We start from the raw sequence: 17,526 nt of genomic DNA, 5'->3' as shown, positions 1-17,526 counted from the left end.
GTCCTAAAATAAACCAATTTTTCACTTTTTACTTTTAATTTTTGACTCTTCGTCTTATTCAAAATATTTTTGCGATTGATATTTTTGTTTTTATTAGATGATAAATCATGAATAGTATTTTACGTGTGACTAATTTTTTTCTAATTTCCTGAAAAATTTTCAAATAAGATGGATGGTCAAATATTGGACACGAAAACTGGAGAATTCGTTTTTTTAGGACAGAAGAAGTACTTAAGAAGCATCGAAATATTTTAACCGCAGTTCTTGGAAACTGCACTAGTTCGAACTAGTAAGTTCTTAATTTGACATGAGCATGTAATTTTGTGATCAATGAAAAAAATTCAAGTTAATTATACAACAAAGTTTCCAACCGTACTTTCACATCATAAGAGGAGTCCATTAAGCTATCCATGAAGTAACGTGCTCTCCAGATTCAAGAATAATGTAGGATCACATTGAAGCTAGAAATTAGGAACCAGCTTTTATATATTCTTATCAGTTATTTCTTAGAATCACAGTGCCTAGGATATCCAAAAAAACATCGATGGGAAAGAAAGGTTGTAAAAAAAAGTAGTAAATTTTATATTTACTCTTCGTGACTTTCGATTCTCTTCTGGAGAAAAAAAAATGGTTTAGGAAATGGACGAGACAGCTAGACGATCAACGCTTCCCAGAACTTTGCAAATACATATACTCCATATATAACAACCGTGTTAAATGGAATGCTACTCCATTTTAACCCGAAATGGATCCTCACAGTATTTCAATAATGATTTTTCTCTTAAAAATACGGATTATTCTGCTACATTGAAATAAGGCTGAAAAATAATTTGTAAAAAAACTTTTATATAGTTGTTCATATGATCTAAAATCAAAGGCTGAAAAATAAACTATGACACGAAAACCCCAAACCAACTTCAAATTTAAAATTGAGAATTCCCGAATGAGCAATGGAAGGACAAATACTTAAGACTTCACGTGCCCTTAGGCCTTAGGCATTTATCTTTTTGTCCAGTAATCCATTTTGTTTAATAGTCATATCAAACAAGTTTGGATTCACAAACTAGGATGACCATGCAAAAATGGATACAGTGCAGGACAGAGGGCGTAAGAAATGTCACCGCCAGCGACTTGCGGTGGGTAGACAAATGAGTACAGCTCAACCACTTCATCTACAATGTACAATCTAAAACAATCTTCTGACATAAGGGCGCATCGCGTGTGCTTGCCTTGCGTATGAGCAACCTGTACAGATCAGCCTAGCATTCTGGGCTAATCGGGCTTTTAAGTTTTAACTGCTTGGATCTTGGAAGAACTCAGCTGGAATTGATGGTGGAGAGTACTTCTTCGCTACAAATTTGTACTGAGAACAAATAGATAGGTGACAACAACAATTTATCAGCAACCAGAAAAATGAAGTAAATGCTTTCCGGATCCAGCGGCCTTAGATTGACTGCACTCACCTTGTGCTGACTGTATTTCTCTCTAACTGCTCGAAGGTTGCTTCCAGGGCCAACCAAGAAAAGCCGATGTAGTCCTTTTGTACAATCGCGCAAGTCGGATGGTTTGTATTGTGTGTAAAAACAAAGTGTTGAATTCTGTTTTTAGTTTAAGAGAGAGAAATCAATACACTCAAGTCTAGTTTGAAGAAGACTACTAGAAATGTGGAAAGTTAAAGGTATTGTACCCAAGGATTCTCTGTTGGCTTAAGGATAAACTTTGCCAAGAAAATAGAAGACGCAGCTATCAGTGACGGTACATAGCAAATTAAGCTGTACTCCAGAAGTGATAGCTCAGCAATGTAATTAGATAGGAACTCAAGATGCAAAACTGGAGCCTGCAGAAGGAAGGTTGGTTGAGTAAGCTACATGAGAATGCAGAAGTGGCCAAGATTGTAAGCCATCAAACAGAAACAAGTACCTCACAACATACTTGAGCTGCTCGTAGAAATCTCCTATTATGGAAACAGGACAAAATATTTGGTGTTAGTAACTATAAGCATGATAGTGAGCATCACTGTAACAGATAATACTACCTTAAAAAGCATTTTGCTGTAGGTGCAGTCATCTCAAACTTCAAGTACTTCAGGACAGAAGCTTCCATTTTCAAAACCTGTTCATTAGAAGATGAGAATAAGAGACAAAGAACTAAATAAACAAGCCTAATCTATACTGGGACACAGACCTCATCCTTAGTGTATGTATTGTCAGTAATATAGCACAGCTCTTCTATTTGGGGTGGGCATATCTCTTCATACTTACTGAAATTTGATCATATAGAAACATCATCAGAATAAAACATAAAAAACAAATATAAGAGAAAAAATAAGAGAACAGAAACAAAAACAAATGGGATCTTACGCAGCTATAAGCAAGCATGCGACACCAAGTAATTGCATTCTCTGCCGATTGATCACCTTGAGAGAGAGATACCGGTCAATGTAATTGACTGTGAGGTATAATGTTTCAGGTACAAGCCGGTATTCTTCTGTGACCTGAATTGAAATAGACATTCAATGGATCATTAGCTTCGCCTCTAGATTCTCAACCCTGTCTTTATCCCGAAATAGAGTTGCTTACTTCCACAAGCCAATCTATTAACACTGCCCTCATGCTTGTGTCAATGCTCTTCTGAATGGTTTCCAGAAAATCTGTTGAAGGCCTTTTCTTGGTCTGCTAAGATGTAGCACAATAGCAAAAAACGTAGATATCAGATTCTTTGCGAACAAAACAAACAGGAATGGCCAAGTGCACTGATGTTACATTATCTTACGTAGCATTATATTTTACAATAAGAATATACTCCGCAAGAAGCTAAATTGGAAAGCATACAAAGATGATGCAATGCATCACTCTATACAGTGACTGAACAGAGACATTTATAAGGAACTGCAATGTTTTGTTTGAGAATAAGGGTGCGTTCGGGATATAGGGTTCAGTATCCTTCTCCCCAGCACTGCAAAACTAGGTGACATATTAGTGGATGATTAATTAAGTATTAGCTATAAAAACTTAAAAAATGGATTAATATTATTTTTAAAGTAAATTTTCTATCAAAATTTTTTTTAGCAAAAAAACTCACCGTTTAGTAGTTCGGGAAGTGTGCGAGCGGGAAGGAAGGGAGTAGAAGTTGGGCAAGGGATCTGCTGAACACGAGTTGTGTTCTATTTGTTTGATCCAATGAATGCAAATATCATTTTTGGTGTGTTATGCAAGCACTCCCAACACCAGAAACATCTTGTGGTACACAGATATATGCATTCATTCTGCATGTATTATTGCTTCTTCAAATTGTTACTTTTATGCATAGTACATCAACATATTAGCAGAAATATGCCATGTAAAAGAATCAATCACCTCAGCCACATGCAAGTTCTTGTAAATGTCAAAAGCAAGAGTTGCACACAGCTGCGGATCCTCATGATTGTTGTCAATATCAACGATATAATCAATTTCTACAGAATTAGAACCGTGGTATGTCCAGTTGGATGCCATATCTGTGAACAAACCAGTAATAAACAATTGTTTCATACTATGCATCAAAACTGAACTGTCCATTTTGATGAGGAAACAAACCTGGAGCATCCCTATTGTCGGAGATATGAAGCTTATCATCTGCCAGATGTTGCAAGGAAGATTCCACTAAGGAGTCCCCATCGTCAAGGAAATCAATAACAAGGCCTTCCGTCGAATCACTTGTTGACATAGCATCTCCCGTAGACATAGAATTGTCAGATAAGCCAGGTGAACAGTCATGGTGCCCCAATGACGGCACAGTGGTGGGCCGATATGGGCAACAAACTAATTCTTTCTGAAGGGTACTGCCTCGATGTGGTATTGCTTGATCAAAATGGCCAGAAGTTGGTTTTGGGACAGAAACTCGTTCTGTGTTCAAATTGCGAAGGCTCGCCAAAGACCCCTTCTTGACATCACTGACTGTGCTAGGCAAACTCGATTTCTGCAATATGAGCAGACTTGAATTTTCGTCGAATTTCAATTCAATAGTGCCACCAAATACGCACAAAAAAAAAGATCATAAATCAGTGAGTCATTGACATAATCATGATGCACATAATACATTCCAAATGGATAACTGAAAGATAAGTAAAAATAGAGAAATGATGAAGCATGGATGAAAAAGAAAAACATATATAGCCTGATGATAAAACCCCTGCAAGATTCTAAATGCACCCAATTAGATTATCAGACAACACCAACCAAAATGCTGCCCCAGGACTGGTTGAACAAGCAAAACAAACTGATGCAGACACCGAAATAATTCTGTTTGTTGCGTAAATTGATGCAGGAAACAGGGGATCTGTACATGGTAGTAACCACTACAAAATCGGATTAGTGTTGCACAAAATTGATCAAGACGAGAACAACAATAATAATTATATCAAGCAATGCCTAATCAAACTGAACCAATAAAACTTTCTAGCCGATATCAAGAATCCATCCCTTCTCTACATTATATTCCATTTACTAACGACAAACCAAAACATTTCACCCGGGAAGAAATCGATCGAGCAAAGCCCTACCGCACCGACCTCGGACTTCGCCGCATGGGCCCTCGCGCCGACGATGTTGGTGAGGTTCCGCAGCGGCACGCGCCTCTCGGACCGCGCCGCCGCCTTCGCCTTGCTGGTGCCGCCCGCTCCGGCGCTCTCCGCGACGGACGAGCGGCGGGCGGCTGCCCAGCTCGACATCGCGACGAACGCCGGAGTCGTCAGGGAAATGCCGACCTCCTCGCCATCCTCCTATCTCGACGACGACGAGGAGGGTTAGGGTTTAGGGGAGGCGGTGGTGATCAAAGCGGAGGCGAGGGCTTTTGCTTGGCTTCCGACGGCGAGGTGGCGGTTTTAGGCGAGTTTTTCTTTTTCTTTCTTGTTTCTTAAATAATACTCTCGTCTAGTTGATCGTCATACAGGAAAAGAGAGAGAGCCTATCGTGTATTAGTTATAAGGCGAATAACTTTCAATTCACATGCCCATTAAATATATGCATACATCCATCCAATCGGTCTTAGGTGATTTGCATATTTCAGTTTTGCATGTATAAATGCACCTTGGGATATGTGATTTTTGGTTTTTTCAATGTTGATTAAATAGATTCTTTTTATTTGTATCCAGATCTTATATAATGGTTTATTTATGACAGAGGGAGTAGTATAATACTATGTAACACTATGAAGAAAATTGACATCATGCCACTTTAAACAGTAGGTTTTGATGTAATGCCACTTCGAAAAATGGCTTTGTTAAAATGCCATCACCGATAAATGCCAATCCACTGCTTTGTATTTTTTTTTCCTATTTTCACCGAATTAAGGCACTATTTCATTTTATTTATGACTGTTGTGACCCTAGCTCATTTGTATGAGAACTAAAGCAGGCATTTTGGCCATTCTGCAAGCTGAGTTGGGTTGCCGCGCTCCTTCGGCACCGATGGTAGTTTAGTGCTACTGACGCCCTTCTCCTCCCTCTCGTCCTCATCTTCAACACTGAACAGTCTCCCAAAGCCGTCATCATCCGTTGAGACAAGCAAGAGTACTAAATTCTTACCACAGGACTAGCTCATGCCAGGTACATTCCATCGGTTCCACCGTATTCCTAACTTATGCTAGGGAGCTCATTTTTGTATGGGGCTCACTTAAGCGCCTGCATGAAAAAATCAATTTTTCATACGAGCCACTTAAGCAACCGTATGCGCAAGTGATCCTCGATTTTCTGCAGATGCCACTGGTTATCGTATGTTTGCAAAAGTCATAGATCTCGTATAGGAAAATCACTTTTGTAGTAGTAGATTTGTATTAGCTTTGAAGTTCAAACTATAAAGTTCTTTAGATTTAATAATTATAAAATTCTAAATTATACATATGCAGTTCTACTTGTGTGGAGTCCATATCAGTTACAACTCTTTTTGTTATTAATTTCAAACTCTATAATTTAGTTAATAAGTTTCTAAATTGAGAGCTCGAAATAAGTACGACCCTATCTTTGTTAATTCTGGAATTAAAAATAAAACTACATATTCAATGTAATTTTTAATGGTGTATTTCACTTAACACCTGTTATTAAGAAATTCTAAACTATGATAATATAATCTACATGGTCAGCGGCCAAAACTAGGAGCTTCCGCACGGTGCCTAATTAATATAGCAGCTAACACAATTTTTTAATTGACCTATGATTATGACTTATACAATCCACCAATAAGATACTTTTAGTTAGCGTGGAAAATCCCTTAGTATTGTTATAAATATCAACATTATTTGTGAGGAGAAAACTTATACCAAACATTTCAACAGTAGGTATTATTTGGGGAATAGGGTTTGTATTGTGGCATCCCAAAGTCTTGACTTTTCATGCATTCTTCTCATCATCAACAGAATATATATACATCAACAGAATATATATACAGTGGTACAATGTGAAACACTATAGAGACGATGCGCGGTACGAAACAATGTAGCGCGACACACAGCGATTAAACCAACCCACCTCCCATAACAACCCAACTGCTCGTGGAGTTAAAAAATAACTTACAACTAGGTTGGTGGTGGGTTGCGATGATAACGTTGTGGAGTTAAAATTTAACCATTGTTTATATTATATGAGTGATTGTTGTGGATTTAAATTTTAACCTGTCTGTAAGTTATTTTTTAACTTCATTAGCGAGTGAGTTGGTTTCGGAAGTTAGGAAGTTAACTGTTAACTCTATAAATATGACATCGTAAAAACAACCACCTGTTGACGTTAAAAGTTGACTAGTGACGTGTCACGGACAAATGCTTGGAAGACTTTCTTAGATCGCTTCAGTGTAAAACCTAAATTCTTATAAAAAACCAGGCATGGTAGTCAGTTTGATACTGTAACTAACGAGATATGAAAAACAAGGATAAACTGTGAAACCCAAAGATTTTATCGACTAGATAGTCGATATCGCTTGAAGAACCTAGCCGATGGATTAAGACGATCGACTTTGTAGGAACTTCATGATATATAACATAAAAATACCTTATCGGTTGAATTATAAGTATGATAATAACTAAATAAACCAGCCCACTAGCCTTTCTTGAAAGATTGGATTTAACCGAGACAATTTCAAGATTAACCAGCCAATCGGACCAATTTAGCGATTTTCGCACGTGCAATAAGTAGCCAATAGGGTTCAGTGTAACGATATATGAATTTAACAACCAAACCGATGGATTACTTGAGATAATGCTAGCTAGAACTCTAGCGGAAAGATTATGCAAATACTCGATCTAATCTATAAATGTGAATTCAGCAAACAAGATTGATCAGACCAAACCGAGGTAGAATCAAGCGTGCAAAACTCATATTGACAGATTTGACAAAGTATCAGCATAACCTTGATCGAGAACTAACTACTGCTTCAAACTAATAAATAGATTGAAATAACAACAAGTCTTAGATAAACCGTCAAACGAATTAGATAGAAGATTGAACTAATAAGTTAGTTCTATCTAGCCAATCCGATGGGTTGACAATCACGAATTCACATTGCTTCTATCGAAAGTTGATGCGATGCACCCAAAGATGTATTGATCATATGATTGTTGATAATTTTACAAGCCACGAGATGTTGTATTTATACCCCTACACTAACTAGAATTGAATATGTATCTGTATCTATTACCTAACTTATTATACATAGACTCTACTTAAATAAACTACCTAAAACAAACTCTAATATTTACAAATATTACTTCGTGTGGATTTTTTATCTGTTTCCCGAATGTATCTGCATCGTTTCTAGGCCCAATAGGACTTATCTCCCAATCCGAGTCGATTTCCATCAGCCTTATTTGATTCATTTTTTAGCTGATTTGTCCGATTGCTTCGATTCTTGTCCGATTTGGTTGTTTTCTCCCGCTTTTCTTTTCAACAGCTATTTCCAAATTCTGGCGTTAACACCATCCAATATATACTAAGCTAACTAGTTAGCACATGTTTCACGTTTCACGCATACAAGATTAGTGAATTTAGCTAATACAATGGGCGAGCCCCGATATGAATTGCCTGTTATTCTTTAGCTTTTTGCCATATTCCCTTTGTGTGAATTTACTCTTAATGTTGTGTTTGCAAGATGAGTAATATTTTAACTCTTGATCAGTGCAAACTGAAACGTAAGATACATCTTTTTTTGTTAACTCATTCGCATGACGATCCCGAGGCGTATGACCAGTTATTGTTTAATTCCCAGCATTATAAACTTGGAGTGCTTTTTATACTCCAAACATCATGTTAATTAAAAATAGTTATTTATTAACTTCTCTAGCAATGAACCGATACTTAGAGTCTGTTGCTGAGTTAAAATTTCAATGCAAAAGAACGTAACTGCTGTGTGTCAAAGCTTATTACACATAAGAGTTAAAAATTAACTTTGATATTTGGTTCCATGTGAAATTTGTTTGGTATATGAATCAAGAGTTAATAAATAGCTCAAGAAAAAAGCAATCACACTCGGCATTATATATTGGGGTTATCAAACTGGCCAATTGAGTTAAATATATTGGGGTTACCAAAAAGAAACCTATTAGTTTTGCGTGCGCACAAGTTGGATGATGTGGTTTGCCTTGGAGCCATAGGTTTACGACAAAAGTTATGGATCCCAAAAAAAGGTTTGACAAAATGGTTGAACATCACATGTGTTACACCGAAGGATCAACAATAGCGGGTGTGTCCGTGTGTGAAACTTTTCGATATCGGGATGGTGCAACGCGGCTTGGTTGTGCTCGTTGAACATAAGCTGGCGGAGGATGCTTGAGCATATAATCGTCGAGTTGGTCTGCTTTATACATTGGGGAGATTTTGTTAGAGGAGTTATATGATGAAAGGTGAGCTTGTCAATCGTTCAATGTGAGTATGATATAATTTGTTACCAGGATGGTTAGCTTCTCGATGGGTTCCTTGTTGCCGTCATAAGACTCCATGAACCTCATGACATAAAATACGCAGTCGTTGGAACAAATCTCCATCTCAGGGCACTCCAGTATGTTCTTCCTGAACCCGCCAAATCTGCAGTAACTCTTCGACGCAATCGTCTGCAGTGCATCGCTTAGCCACTTCACGACCCTTTTGGACAACACACCGTGGTGATCGCTGACCATTGTTCCAATTAACTGGTAGTTGTTTGAGTCCATTATGTCGACCCGCTTATGTGCGATGTTGGTTGCATATAGTGACCAGTGACTAGGCCTGGATAACGAGCTAGCTTGGCTCGTTATAGCTCGGCACGATAACGAGCTAGCTCGTTATGAGCTACGAGCTAAAACATCGGCTCGGCTCGTTAAAAGCTCGAGCCAGCTTGTTTGGCTCATGAGCTAGGCCTGAGGCAACGTTCTGCAGAAAGATGTTGGCTTGCTGTCAGGGTGATAGAGGCAGCGTGCTGCAAACTGCAATGGCGACGGCGGAGCGGAGCGGCCTCCTGCTGGAGTGTCGGTGTGTGTTCTGCCTAGGCAACGACGATGGCGGGGCAGCGAGGCATGATGTCGCCTGTCGGGCCATCGGAGCGACGACAACGGTGTGCTACCGAGACGGTGGCGGCGGCGTGCTACTGTGGCTGGCGGCGGTGGCCTCTTGTCGGGCCATCGAGGTGACGACGGTGGCCTCCTGTTGGGCTGATGGTGGCGGCGTGCTACCGGGGGCGACAACGGCGGGGAGGTGGTGGTGTCGGCGTGGTTGTGTGTTGTTAGTGTTGTACGCATGTGTTGGCTGATTAGGGTTTCACTATGGATTGTGGGCTATGTGGGTTGTGGCCTGTGACTGTGGTTTGTGGGCTGTCTCTTATGGGCCAAGTTTCGAAGGCTCGTTTGGCTCGTGAGCCGCTTGCAAGCTAGCTCGAGTTGGCTCGATAACGCTATCGAGCTAAAATGCTGGCTTAGCTCGGCTCACCGGGCCAGTCACGAGCTGAGCGAGCTACCGAGCTTTAAGTTTTCCGTCCAGGCCTACTAGTGACTGTTATGGAGCACATGTACGATTATCTAAGCATGTGGGGGAGAAACAAGTTTACACATTCCTAAAGTTTGGATGGGTTCCACGTTCATTACTTGTAGAAACAACCCATGATTTTTTTGGAGCGAAAAAATAACCATATCAAAACAATCAAAGGATGCTTACTATCTAAGTGTTCGATGTGTTATGTGCTGAAGGAAATCGCCCAAATTTCTAGCCAATGCATCGACAAATTTTTTTGTCTTGCCATTTTGTTTGATAAAGTCGATGTTAACTAGTGTAACCAATAGTTGGTGTCAACCAAAAGATAAAAATCACAAAAAAACAAGCAAAGATCATGAACTTGTGTTAAAAAATTTCAAAGGGGGTGTCGTTCACGTTACCGAGATAGTGGTCGGAATGAAAATTATTTTTACAATTGTTTCTGCCATGTTCCTCATGTCATCCTCGTACATAATCAAACCGAATGCGTCTATGAACAACCACTTTATCAATTTCTCACTAGAGAACAATTACTCTACATCATTTCTATAAGCAATAGAGTTGTCGATCTGTAGGAGTTTTATACTGTGATTGTTTTCAAATATAAATGGGATGTGATCGAACAAATGTTTATTGTTCAGTAAACATTTAACTGAATACACTGCAGCCTGCAAAAAATTGTTGCAAAAAAATCAACTATAAAGAAAAAAAAGAAAAAAAAAGGTGCTCACATCGTCGCCTATTGCACCCTCACCGACCAACGTAGCACGCCATTTTCTTTTTGGCTTCCTATATGTGTTGCTTCATCCCCACCATTGACGAAGATGCTACATCACTAGCCACAGATTTTTTTAACTAGTGAATTTACCTAGGAGTGACAAAATGTGCTGCTACAGGGATTCACCCCATTCGTCTTGCATCTTATGGGACACCTACATGGTTCATCACTGTTGACCGGAGGTGCGATTGGATTGGCGGCATGAAAGACTGCTTTTAGACTTACGGACCTATCAGCCCTTGTGAACCACACATTTGGAGCGATGATGGGCTTGGTAGGCCCCTATGCAAACCGTTGGATAATAATGATGACAATAATGAGGGGATCCGGCAGAGGGCACCCGTACATATTCTCTATGCTTATCTAGATGCATGCATGAATGAATAAATGAACATTTTTTATATCAGAACATCTTATAAAGTAAAATAGAGATAATAGTAGCTAAACACACAACTACTCTAGTTCATTGATGTAGCAGAGCACGATAAGACAACTGTGAACATGACTACTTTCTACACTGAAACAATCAAAATGAGGCTAGACGTATCCATTTTGAAAATGCACAAGGAGGCATCAAGCTGTCCCAATCAAGCCAATGCTTGGCATCTCGGTTGAAGCCAAAGAGGGGCCTGGAAGTGAATGATTCAGGTCAGCACTAATCAAATCGCCAGTTGAACTGGACTGGGCAGCATCAATTTCACATTGCGGGGAACCCATCCTTGGAGCTGGTCTCTCGGCAGCAACGTACTTCACCATTGAATCGGTGTCATTTGGAACGATCCTTTCAAGTAACAGAACCCTGGGCCTCTTCGGATGTTTCTTAGCCGTGCTTTCCCAAATCTGTACTGTTCCTGGATTGACCTTAGAATCAAGAGCAACCACCCCAAGTTGTTTGAAACATGTGATGTTGATGCCTTCAGAGAGACCATGCATAGATCGACAGAGCAGCTGAAGCGAGACGAGTTTTGGCGAAGCTCCTTCTCTGATGACAGGAAGCTTTGGACTTCTCACCACAATGCATAGGCCACGAAGTTCCGGGAAGTGCCCCTTTTCGATTAGGAAACCCTCAAGGTCGTCTTGGACCAGTTTGAGGTAATTCAGCCGCCTTAACTTGCACAGGTTCGACAGCTCACTGGCCGACAAATTTGTGGATGAAAGGCACAGCTCAGTGAGACCACAGAGCAAGGCAACGAACCGAGGAAACTGATTCAACTCACCATGCAGTTTGAGTGATGTCAGATAGCCATACGAGTTCCCTAGAGAATGATCTTTCAGAAACAAGGCATCTAGAGAATGAAGAAAGTTGGCAATGGTATTTCCGAGGTACAACGACAGAGAACGAGATTCAGTGGCGGTGTCGATGCCTTCCTGGACGAACTTATTGACGGCCTTCAGAAGGTGCGCCCAGCTCTTGCCACCTTGCAGGTCAGTGGAGGAACTGCACCATATCTTGACCTTTCTCAGCATCTTCATGTGAGCCATCAGCTGCGGCAATGCAGAGGTGTTGTCCAACACAAATCCTGCCAGAGTCTGCAGGTTACTTTGTTTTGACAGGATCCTTTGATGTTTACTTATCTTAAACAACTCCTTGTTAACCTTGATCTTCCCAAGCAAATGAGCCAGGTGAGGGAGCCTGATGATTTCAATGGGCACTACCGTCTCTACACTGCTCTTCCTCAGGTCTAGTGTCTCCAAGCAGTGCAGCCTACCGAGTCCCCTTGGAAGACTTGCGACGGTGCCCCCGAGGCTGACGTACTTGAGATGGCACAGCCTACCTATGCCATCGATGTCACCGTCGCCGCATTCCTCGAGATCCAAGACTCTCAGAAGCTCACACTGGTTGAAGCACGCGGCATGCTCTCCTGCATTCCCGCAGATGGTCAGAGACCGCGCGCGGAGTTTCTTCTTGGGATCGCCGCTTGTTGCCGCTGCCGGGTTGGTCATGGTGCCCGGTGCCACCGTGCTGCCGCTGCCGCAGGGGTTCTTCGTCTGGGCGACGAAGAGGTGGCAGGAATTGCTTCGGTTTGGGTCGCGCAGCGACGTGATGAAATTGCTGGACATGGACTCCCTCAGCATGAACTCGTGCATGATGCCGTGCGTCCTGCATGTCTTCGCCTTCCCGTTCTTGCCCGCGGCGATTGGCCGGACGATGCTCCGGTCGGTCAGTTCCCTGAAGTTGTCATCTGCAACCTCCTGATCGCTGCGTGGAAACTGACACTGCACGTATCCTTCGGCTAACCATCGCCTGATCAGATTTTTCCTCTTGATCTCCCGACCATTTGGGAACACACACATGTACTGTAAGCATGTTCTCAGAGGGTTGCCAGGCAGGCCGACGAAGATGTCCGTAAGAACTTGTCGAAGCTTTGAGAAGACGACCGATTTTTGCATGTGATAACCCAGGTCACGGCAGAATTGTTCACGTTCTCTTTCTGTGGCCAAATCCTCCCTTGCTAAGAAATTGGCTACGCTGACAAGAGCGAGCGGGTGGCCATCGCACTTATCCACGATTGACGATGGATGCAGCCCAGGTGAATATTCACCCAGAACTGCATCTAGCAAACCCTTGGAATGCTCTTCGTCAAGAGCTCTCATGCTGTACACATACCCATTGCCATGGCTGCTGCAGGCTTTAGCTACTTGCTGCATACTCGTTGTCACTATTATTCTGCTTCCTGCTTCTTCAGGGAAGATGGACTTGATAGATTCCCACTGTTGCTCCTCGATATCATCGAATACAATAAAATACCTACAAGATATAGATGGAGAAAAATGAATACTGATTAACCGTACAAGATATAGCTGTCTCACACAATTCATTTGATTTTAGTGTTCTTTAATTGGGTTTATTTTCAGTCTTAGACTTTCAGATAGCTAATGATACGTATAAAATTTGTACCTATAAATTATTTTTTATTTGGAAATATGTCAATTGTTTTTTTCTAAATAAACCAAACAATCACCCCCTTGCATCCCAAATGCAAATCACGGAGTTCAAACTTTCATATTCAAAGTTCCCTCTAAAACCCTACATGAAACTTACCCTCCAATATTGAAATTCCAAATTTAGTCAAAAGATTCAAATCAATACCCTAAAACATTTCCCGCGTTTTCCATGAAATATTATCTGAATTTTAACTCCAAAATTTCAAATTCAATTTCTTATGTTTGAATTCCTCTGAAATGTTCCTTCAAAGTACAAAACACAAACCCATTAAATAACATTCAAATTTCCCACCAAGATTAATTCCATTCCTTGAATTTTCTGCAGATCAAATTCAAATTCAAATTCAATACAAAATATTCAATTCCTTAAAAAATACATAAAAGTTTACTGTTCAACATAACCCACCCTTTTTCTCCTTCAAGACCTACCCCTCCCAAACCGCATGGCTCCCATTCCCCTCCGCGTGTCATGTCACCCCTTTTCTCCCTAACATCCCAAGGTTTCCGTTACCGCGGTAACAGCTGCGGTTGCCACGGTAACCGGCCCCTCTGCGGATGCGTGGTATGGTATGTACCACAGTTTTGAGTTTAAATTTGAGCAGAATTTAAAATTTTTGAAGAAATTTAATAGAAAAATATGTTGTAATAGGTTGATATATAGTATAGTTTTGTCAAAGAAATTTATGAAAAATTGTATATTTTCGGTGTAATTAAAAATCATAATTGAAATTTTCGGAGAAAAAAATTAAAAAGTATAGCGTATTGCAATTAATATTTCGTAAGAAGATGGTTAATAATATTTTGTTGTTGAGTCATTATTAATTTGCACTAGACACACGTTGTACATATTGTTGAAATACAAATATACAATGATGAAAATAGGGAAAATATGCATGGAGGAAAATTATATGCATGTTGGTAGATATATAATAGTTGTGTTTGTAATAATGGATAGTAGGTATATTTGTGACGCAACAATTAAAATAAAGTTGTTGTTACTCGTTATTGATGTGAACTATTTGTTGAAAGGTGATATGACTGTTATTTGTATGTTGCAATGTCAAGAATTTAGAAAATATCATATCAAAATTTTCTTGTTTTCCCTATAACATGTCCTAAATATCACAAATATAGTCACAAAATATTTTTCTTATTTTTTTTATTTTTCAGATTTTTTAAAGTTTTATTGTATTTGACATCTCAAAAATTTTCTTGTTTTTAAATCTTCTTCTCCCCGCGGTTTCCTCGTGGTAACCGTGGTTTTTGCAGCCAAAACCATGCGGTTTTGCAATTTTTTCGGCGTTCTCAGGTGTTGTTTCGGCAAGCATTAGCCGTGGTTATCGTGCGAAACCGCGTGGTAACCGCGCAAAACCGTGCGGTAACCGAGATTATTGCATGGTTTTTGTATTCAAAATTTTAATTTTAAATTCATCACAGTTTTTACGGCATCCACGGTTACCGTGCGGTAACCACGCTATCGGTTACCGCGGTAGGGACGATAAAAACGGGAAGTGGAACCCTGATTCCAACCCACTTCCGATTCCCTCTACTTAGCCCGCCCCATCCAACAAGGCTATGTACGTTAGCACTGTCGGTGTTTTTTCTCATGCCTCCTATATAGTCTGCGTCACGAAATTGGATTGTTTGTACTACTAGTTACTATACACAGCCGTTACAACATCTGACAGGTGAGCCCTATGCCTCATATACTCATTTAGAATGCAATGTATACATTTGGAACCTCAATCACAATATTGGTGTGGCATGTGCAGTAGCACAAGTCCGGACAAAACAATGTTAAAACATCACCAATAATACTTTGTGTTCAACACTACGACATAGCTGCTCTAATCATGATATCGATCAAGATTCTATACAATATACCAATATTGTTAGACATCTAAATAATCAAATCACTAACAATATTATCATAAATAAATCTTTGGTAAGTAGGAATGGGTATCTGCGACTCTAGACATATTTGGTTAACAACATATTTTTATGTAAAATAAGTAAATTCTTTGATCATCAGATAATGCATCACTCCATAATATTTTTTAATCATTGAAAGATATGTGCACAACCTGTATTTGGAATTGACAAATACCAAATTGGACTCACTGGATTTGGAGGTTTTAATTAGTTGCTATACTCCCTTTGTTTGTTTAATCTATATTTCACCATTAGTCTTATTCAAAAAATATAGAATTATTATTTTATTATGATTTTATTTATTACTTAAAAGAACTTTAATAATAACTTATAGTTTTGTATATTTGCATTAAAATTTTTGAATAAGGTAACAATCAAGCGTAGATTAAAAAGCTAATGATGTCAAATAAAAATCAGGAAAGAGTATTTTCTTAACATGATAATTAAATACTACACACAGATATTCGATTAGCAAAAAGAATACTAGGTAATTATCGATCAATAACTAATTGATCGATTTGTTATTGGTCTACACTCTAGAATATGATTTAGCTTAGAAATTCGGTAAATATGTCTTTGGAATCTAAATGGTCATCTTTGTTACTAGATGGGGAGAGAGAAGAGAAAGAAAATAAGTTTTTTTATCGTCCTTGAAAAAGTACTTTTAAATACTAGAAATTTGTACTAAGTACCTCGAGATACTTTTTAAAGATAATTAAAAAAACCCAAAGAAAATAGTTAAATTAGAGGTACCTCTTATTATTCATCAGATACGTTTTTATGTCGGACTGGAGATGCTGGAGATGGGAGTGTACTAGCCCTTGACTAGTCAGCGATCCTGTAGAACGAAGCAGCTTGTGGAGTAACGCGGCAAGGAGCTCCTCGGTACCCTTGTACCGCCGCGCCTCGACCCAGGCATGGCAGGAGAATTCACCGGCGAGGCTGTCATACACCGCCCTTGCGAGCGTCGTCTTCCCGGAGCCGCCGAATCCCACGATTGGGATCACCCTCAGCTGCGGCGGCTCGTCACCGGCGTCGTCGGCCTGTGCCTGCAGGCCTAACAGCTCGAGAACCTCCTGCTTGGGTATGTCGATGCCGACAGCAGGCGTGGCTGCCGCCGGCGCCGCCGCCGTGCTGATCTCCTCCTGCGCTCCGGCGTTGTCGTCGTCTTTATAGCGGCCTCTCCGCTCGTGCGCAGCAGCCAGTCGCTCCTTGAGCCTCTTGACCTCCGCCGCGAACTGCTGACGGCTGGTGGACGACGGGAGCTTGCCGCCGCAGACGGTGCAGGGCAGGAAGCGGTCTAGGCAGTCCTCCATGTCATGCGCCAAGTCGCGCATCTCCTCCCTGGATTTGAGGCGCACCACGCCGGGGGGCCGCCGGTCCGTCCTCCGCGAGATCAGGTCGTCCTCTGTTTCGCCGGCGATCATGTCCAGCTCTCTTTTCATGGACCCGATGTCGTCGACGAGGCGGCGGTCGTGTTCCTCCTCCTTCGCTAGCTCTAGCAGCGCGACGAGCTTCGACACAACGGCGGCGGTGACGGCGGAGTTCACTATACTCGGTACCAACACCTCCATCGGTTCCCGGTAGATCACCGCCTCACTAGTCACGACTGCTAGTGCTAGTGCTACTACGACACTACGGATAGCTTTTTTACCGTACTTAAAAAAAAGTATCTTAAGATACCATAATTTTTAGCGTAAAATGTGTGGTACCTTAACGTACATGTATGGGACCTTAAGATACCAAAAATCCATACTAAAATTTATGATACCTTGAGATACTTTTCAAGAAAGATAAAAAACCCTAGTTTATAATACACCCGGCCGCCAAATCTGCTTAGGTACACTGCGCTATACTTGCATATTTGTATAGCATTCTACTTACACTTTCACACTCATTTCGTGTA

General features: G+C 40.6%; 3 protein-coding genes across 3 annotated transcripts; all 3 read right to left on the bottom strand.

The window, feature by feature from the left end:
* Positions 1-936: 936 nt before the first annotated feature.
* LOC102707213 (cyclin-A1-4) lies at positions 937-4,600 on the bottom strand. The gene is made up of 11 exons (XM_006654109.2): positions 4,550-4,600; positions 3,576-3,957; positions 3,357-3,496; positions 2,580-2,672; positions 2,361-2,494; positions 2,185-2,260; positions 2,036-2,112; positions 1,921-1,954; positions 1,688-1,837; positions 1,464-1,598; positions 937-1,363 (listed from the first exon to the last, which is right to left on the bottom strand). The coding sequence occupies exons 2-11, from the start codon at positions 3,721-3,723 to the stop codon at positions 1,292-1,294; spliced, it is 1,059 nt and encodes a 352-aa protein (XP_006654172.1). The 5' UTR covers positions 3,724-3,957; positions 4,550-4,600; the 3' UTR covers positions 937-1,291.
* Positions 4,601-5,384: 784 nt separating this feature from the next.
* LOC107304170 lies at positions 5,385-9,619 on the bottom strand. Its single transcript, XM_015837035.1, has 4 exons — positions 9,561-9,619; positions 8,911-9,226; positions 8,725-8,816; positions 5,385-5,502 (listed from the first exon to the last, which is right to left on the bottom strand). Exons 1-4 carry the CDS (start codon positions 9,617-9,619, stop codon positions 5,385-5,387), a joined length of 585 nt encoding a protein of 194 aa, XP_015692521.1.
* A 1,696-nt stretch (positions 9,620-11,315) lies between these two features.
* On the bottom strand, positions 11,316-17,194 carry LOC102710306 (disease resistance protein RGA4-like). Its single transcript, XM_006655059.2, has 2 exons — positions 16,374-17,194; positions 11,316-13,491 (listed from the first exon to the last, which is right to left on the bottom strand). The coding sequence occupies exons 1-2, from the start codon at positions 17,192-17,194 to the stop codon at positions 11,316-11,318; spliced, it is 2,997 nt and encodes a 998-aa protein (XP_006655122.2).
* Between the last annotated feature and the right edge of the window lie 332 nt (positions 17,195-17,526).

This window comes from Oryza brachyantha, chromosome 5, assembly GCF_000231095.2.
Source record: "Oryza brachyantha chromosome 5, ObraRS2, whole genome shotgun sequence".
Taxonomy (NCBI): Eukaryota; Viridiplantae; Streptophyta; class Magnoliopsida; order Poales; family Poaceae; genus Oryza; species Oryza brachyantha.
This window is presented reverse-complemented; position numbering and strand designations above follow the sequence as displayed.

Coding starts and splice junctions, on each gene's coding strand:
- LOC102707213 (XM_006654109.2), bottom strand. CDS start 3,723: ATGTCTACGGGAGATGCTATGTCAACAAGTGATTCGACGGAAGGCCTT. Junction 2,673..3,356: donor AGAACTTGCATGTGGCTGAG/GTGATTGATTCT, acceptor ACATCTTAGCAG/ACCAAGAAAAGGCCTTCAAC. Junction 2,113..2,184: donor ATACATACACTAAGGATGAG/GTCTGTGTCCCA, acceptor TCTAATGAACAG/GTTTTGAAAATGGAAGCTTC.
- LOC107304170 (XM_015837035.1), bottom strand. CDS start 9,619: ATGGCCCGACAAGAGGCCACCGCCGCCAGCCACAGTAGCACGCCGCCG. Junction 9,227..9,560: donor ACGCCGCCGCCACCGTCTCG/GTAGCACACCGT, acceptor CTCGTTATCCAG/GCCTAGTCACTGGTCACTAT. Junction 5,503..8,724: donor CACCATCCCGATATCGAAAA/GTTTCACACACG, acceptor GAGACTGTTCAG/TGTTGAAGATGAGGACGAGA.
- LOC102710306 (XM_006655059.2), bottom strand. CDS start 17,194: ATGGAGGTGTTGGTACCGAGTATAGTGAACTCCGCCGTCACCGCCGCC. Junction 13,492..16,373: donor TATCTGATGAATAATAAGAG/GTACCTCTAATT, acceptor TATATCTTGTAG/GTATTTTATTGTATTCGATG.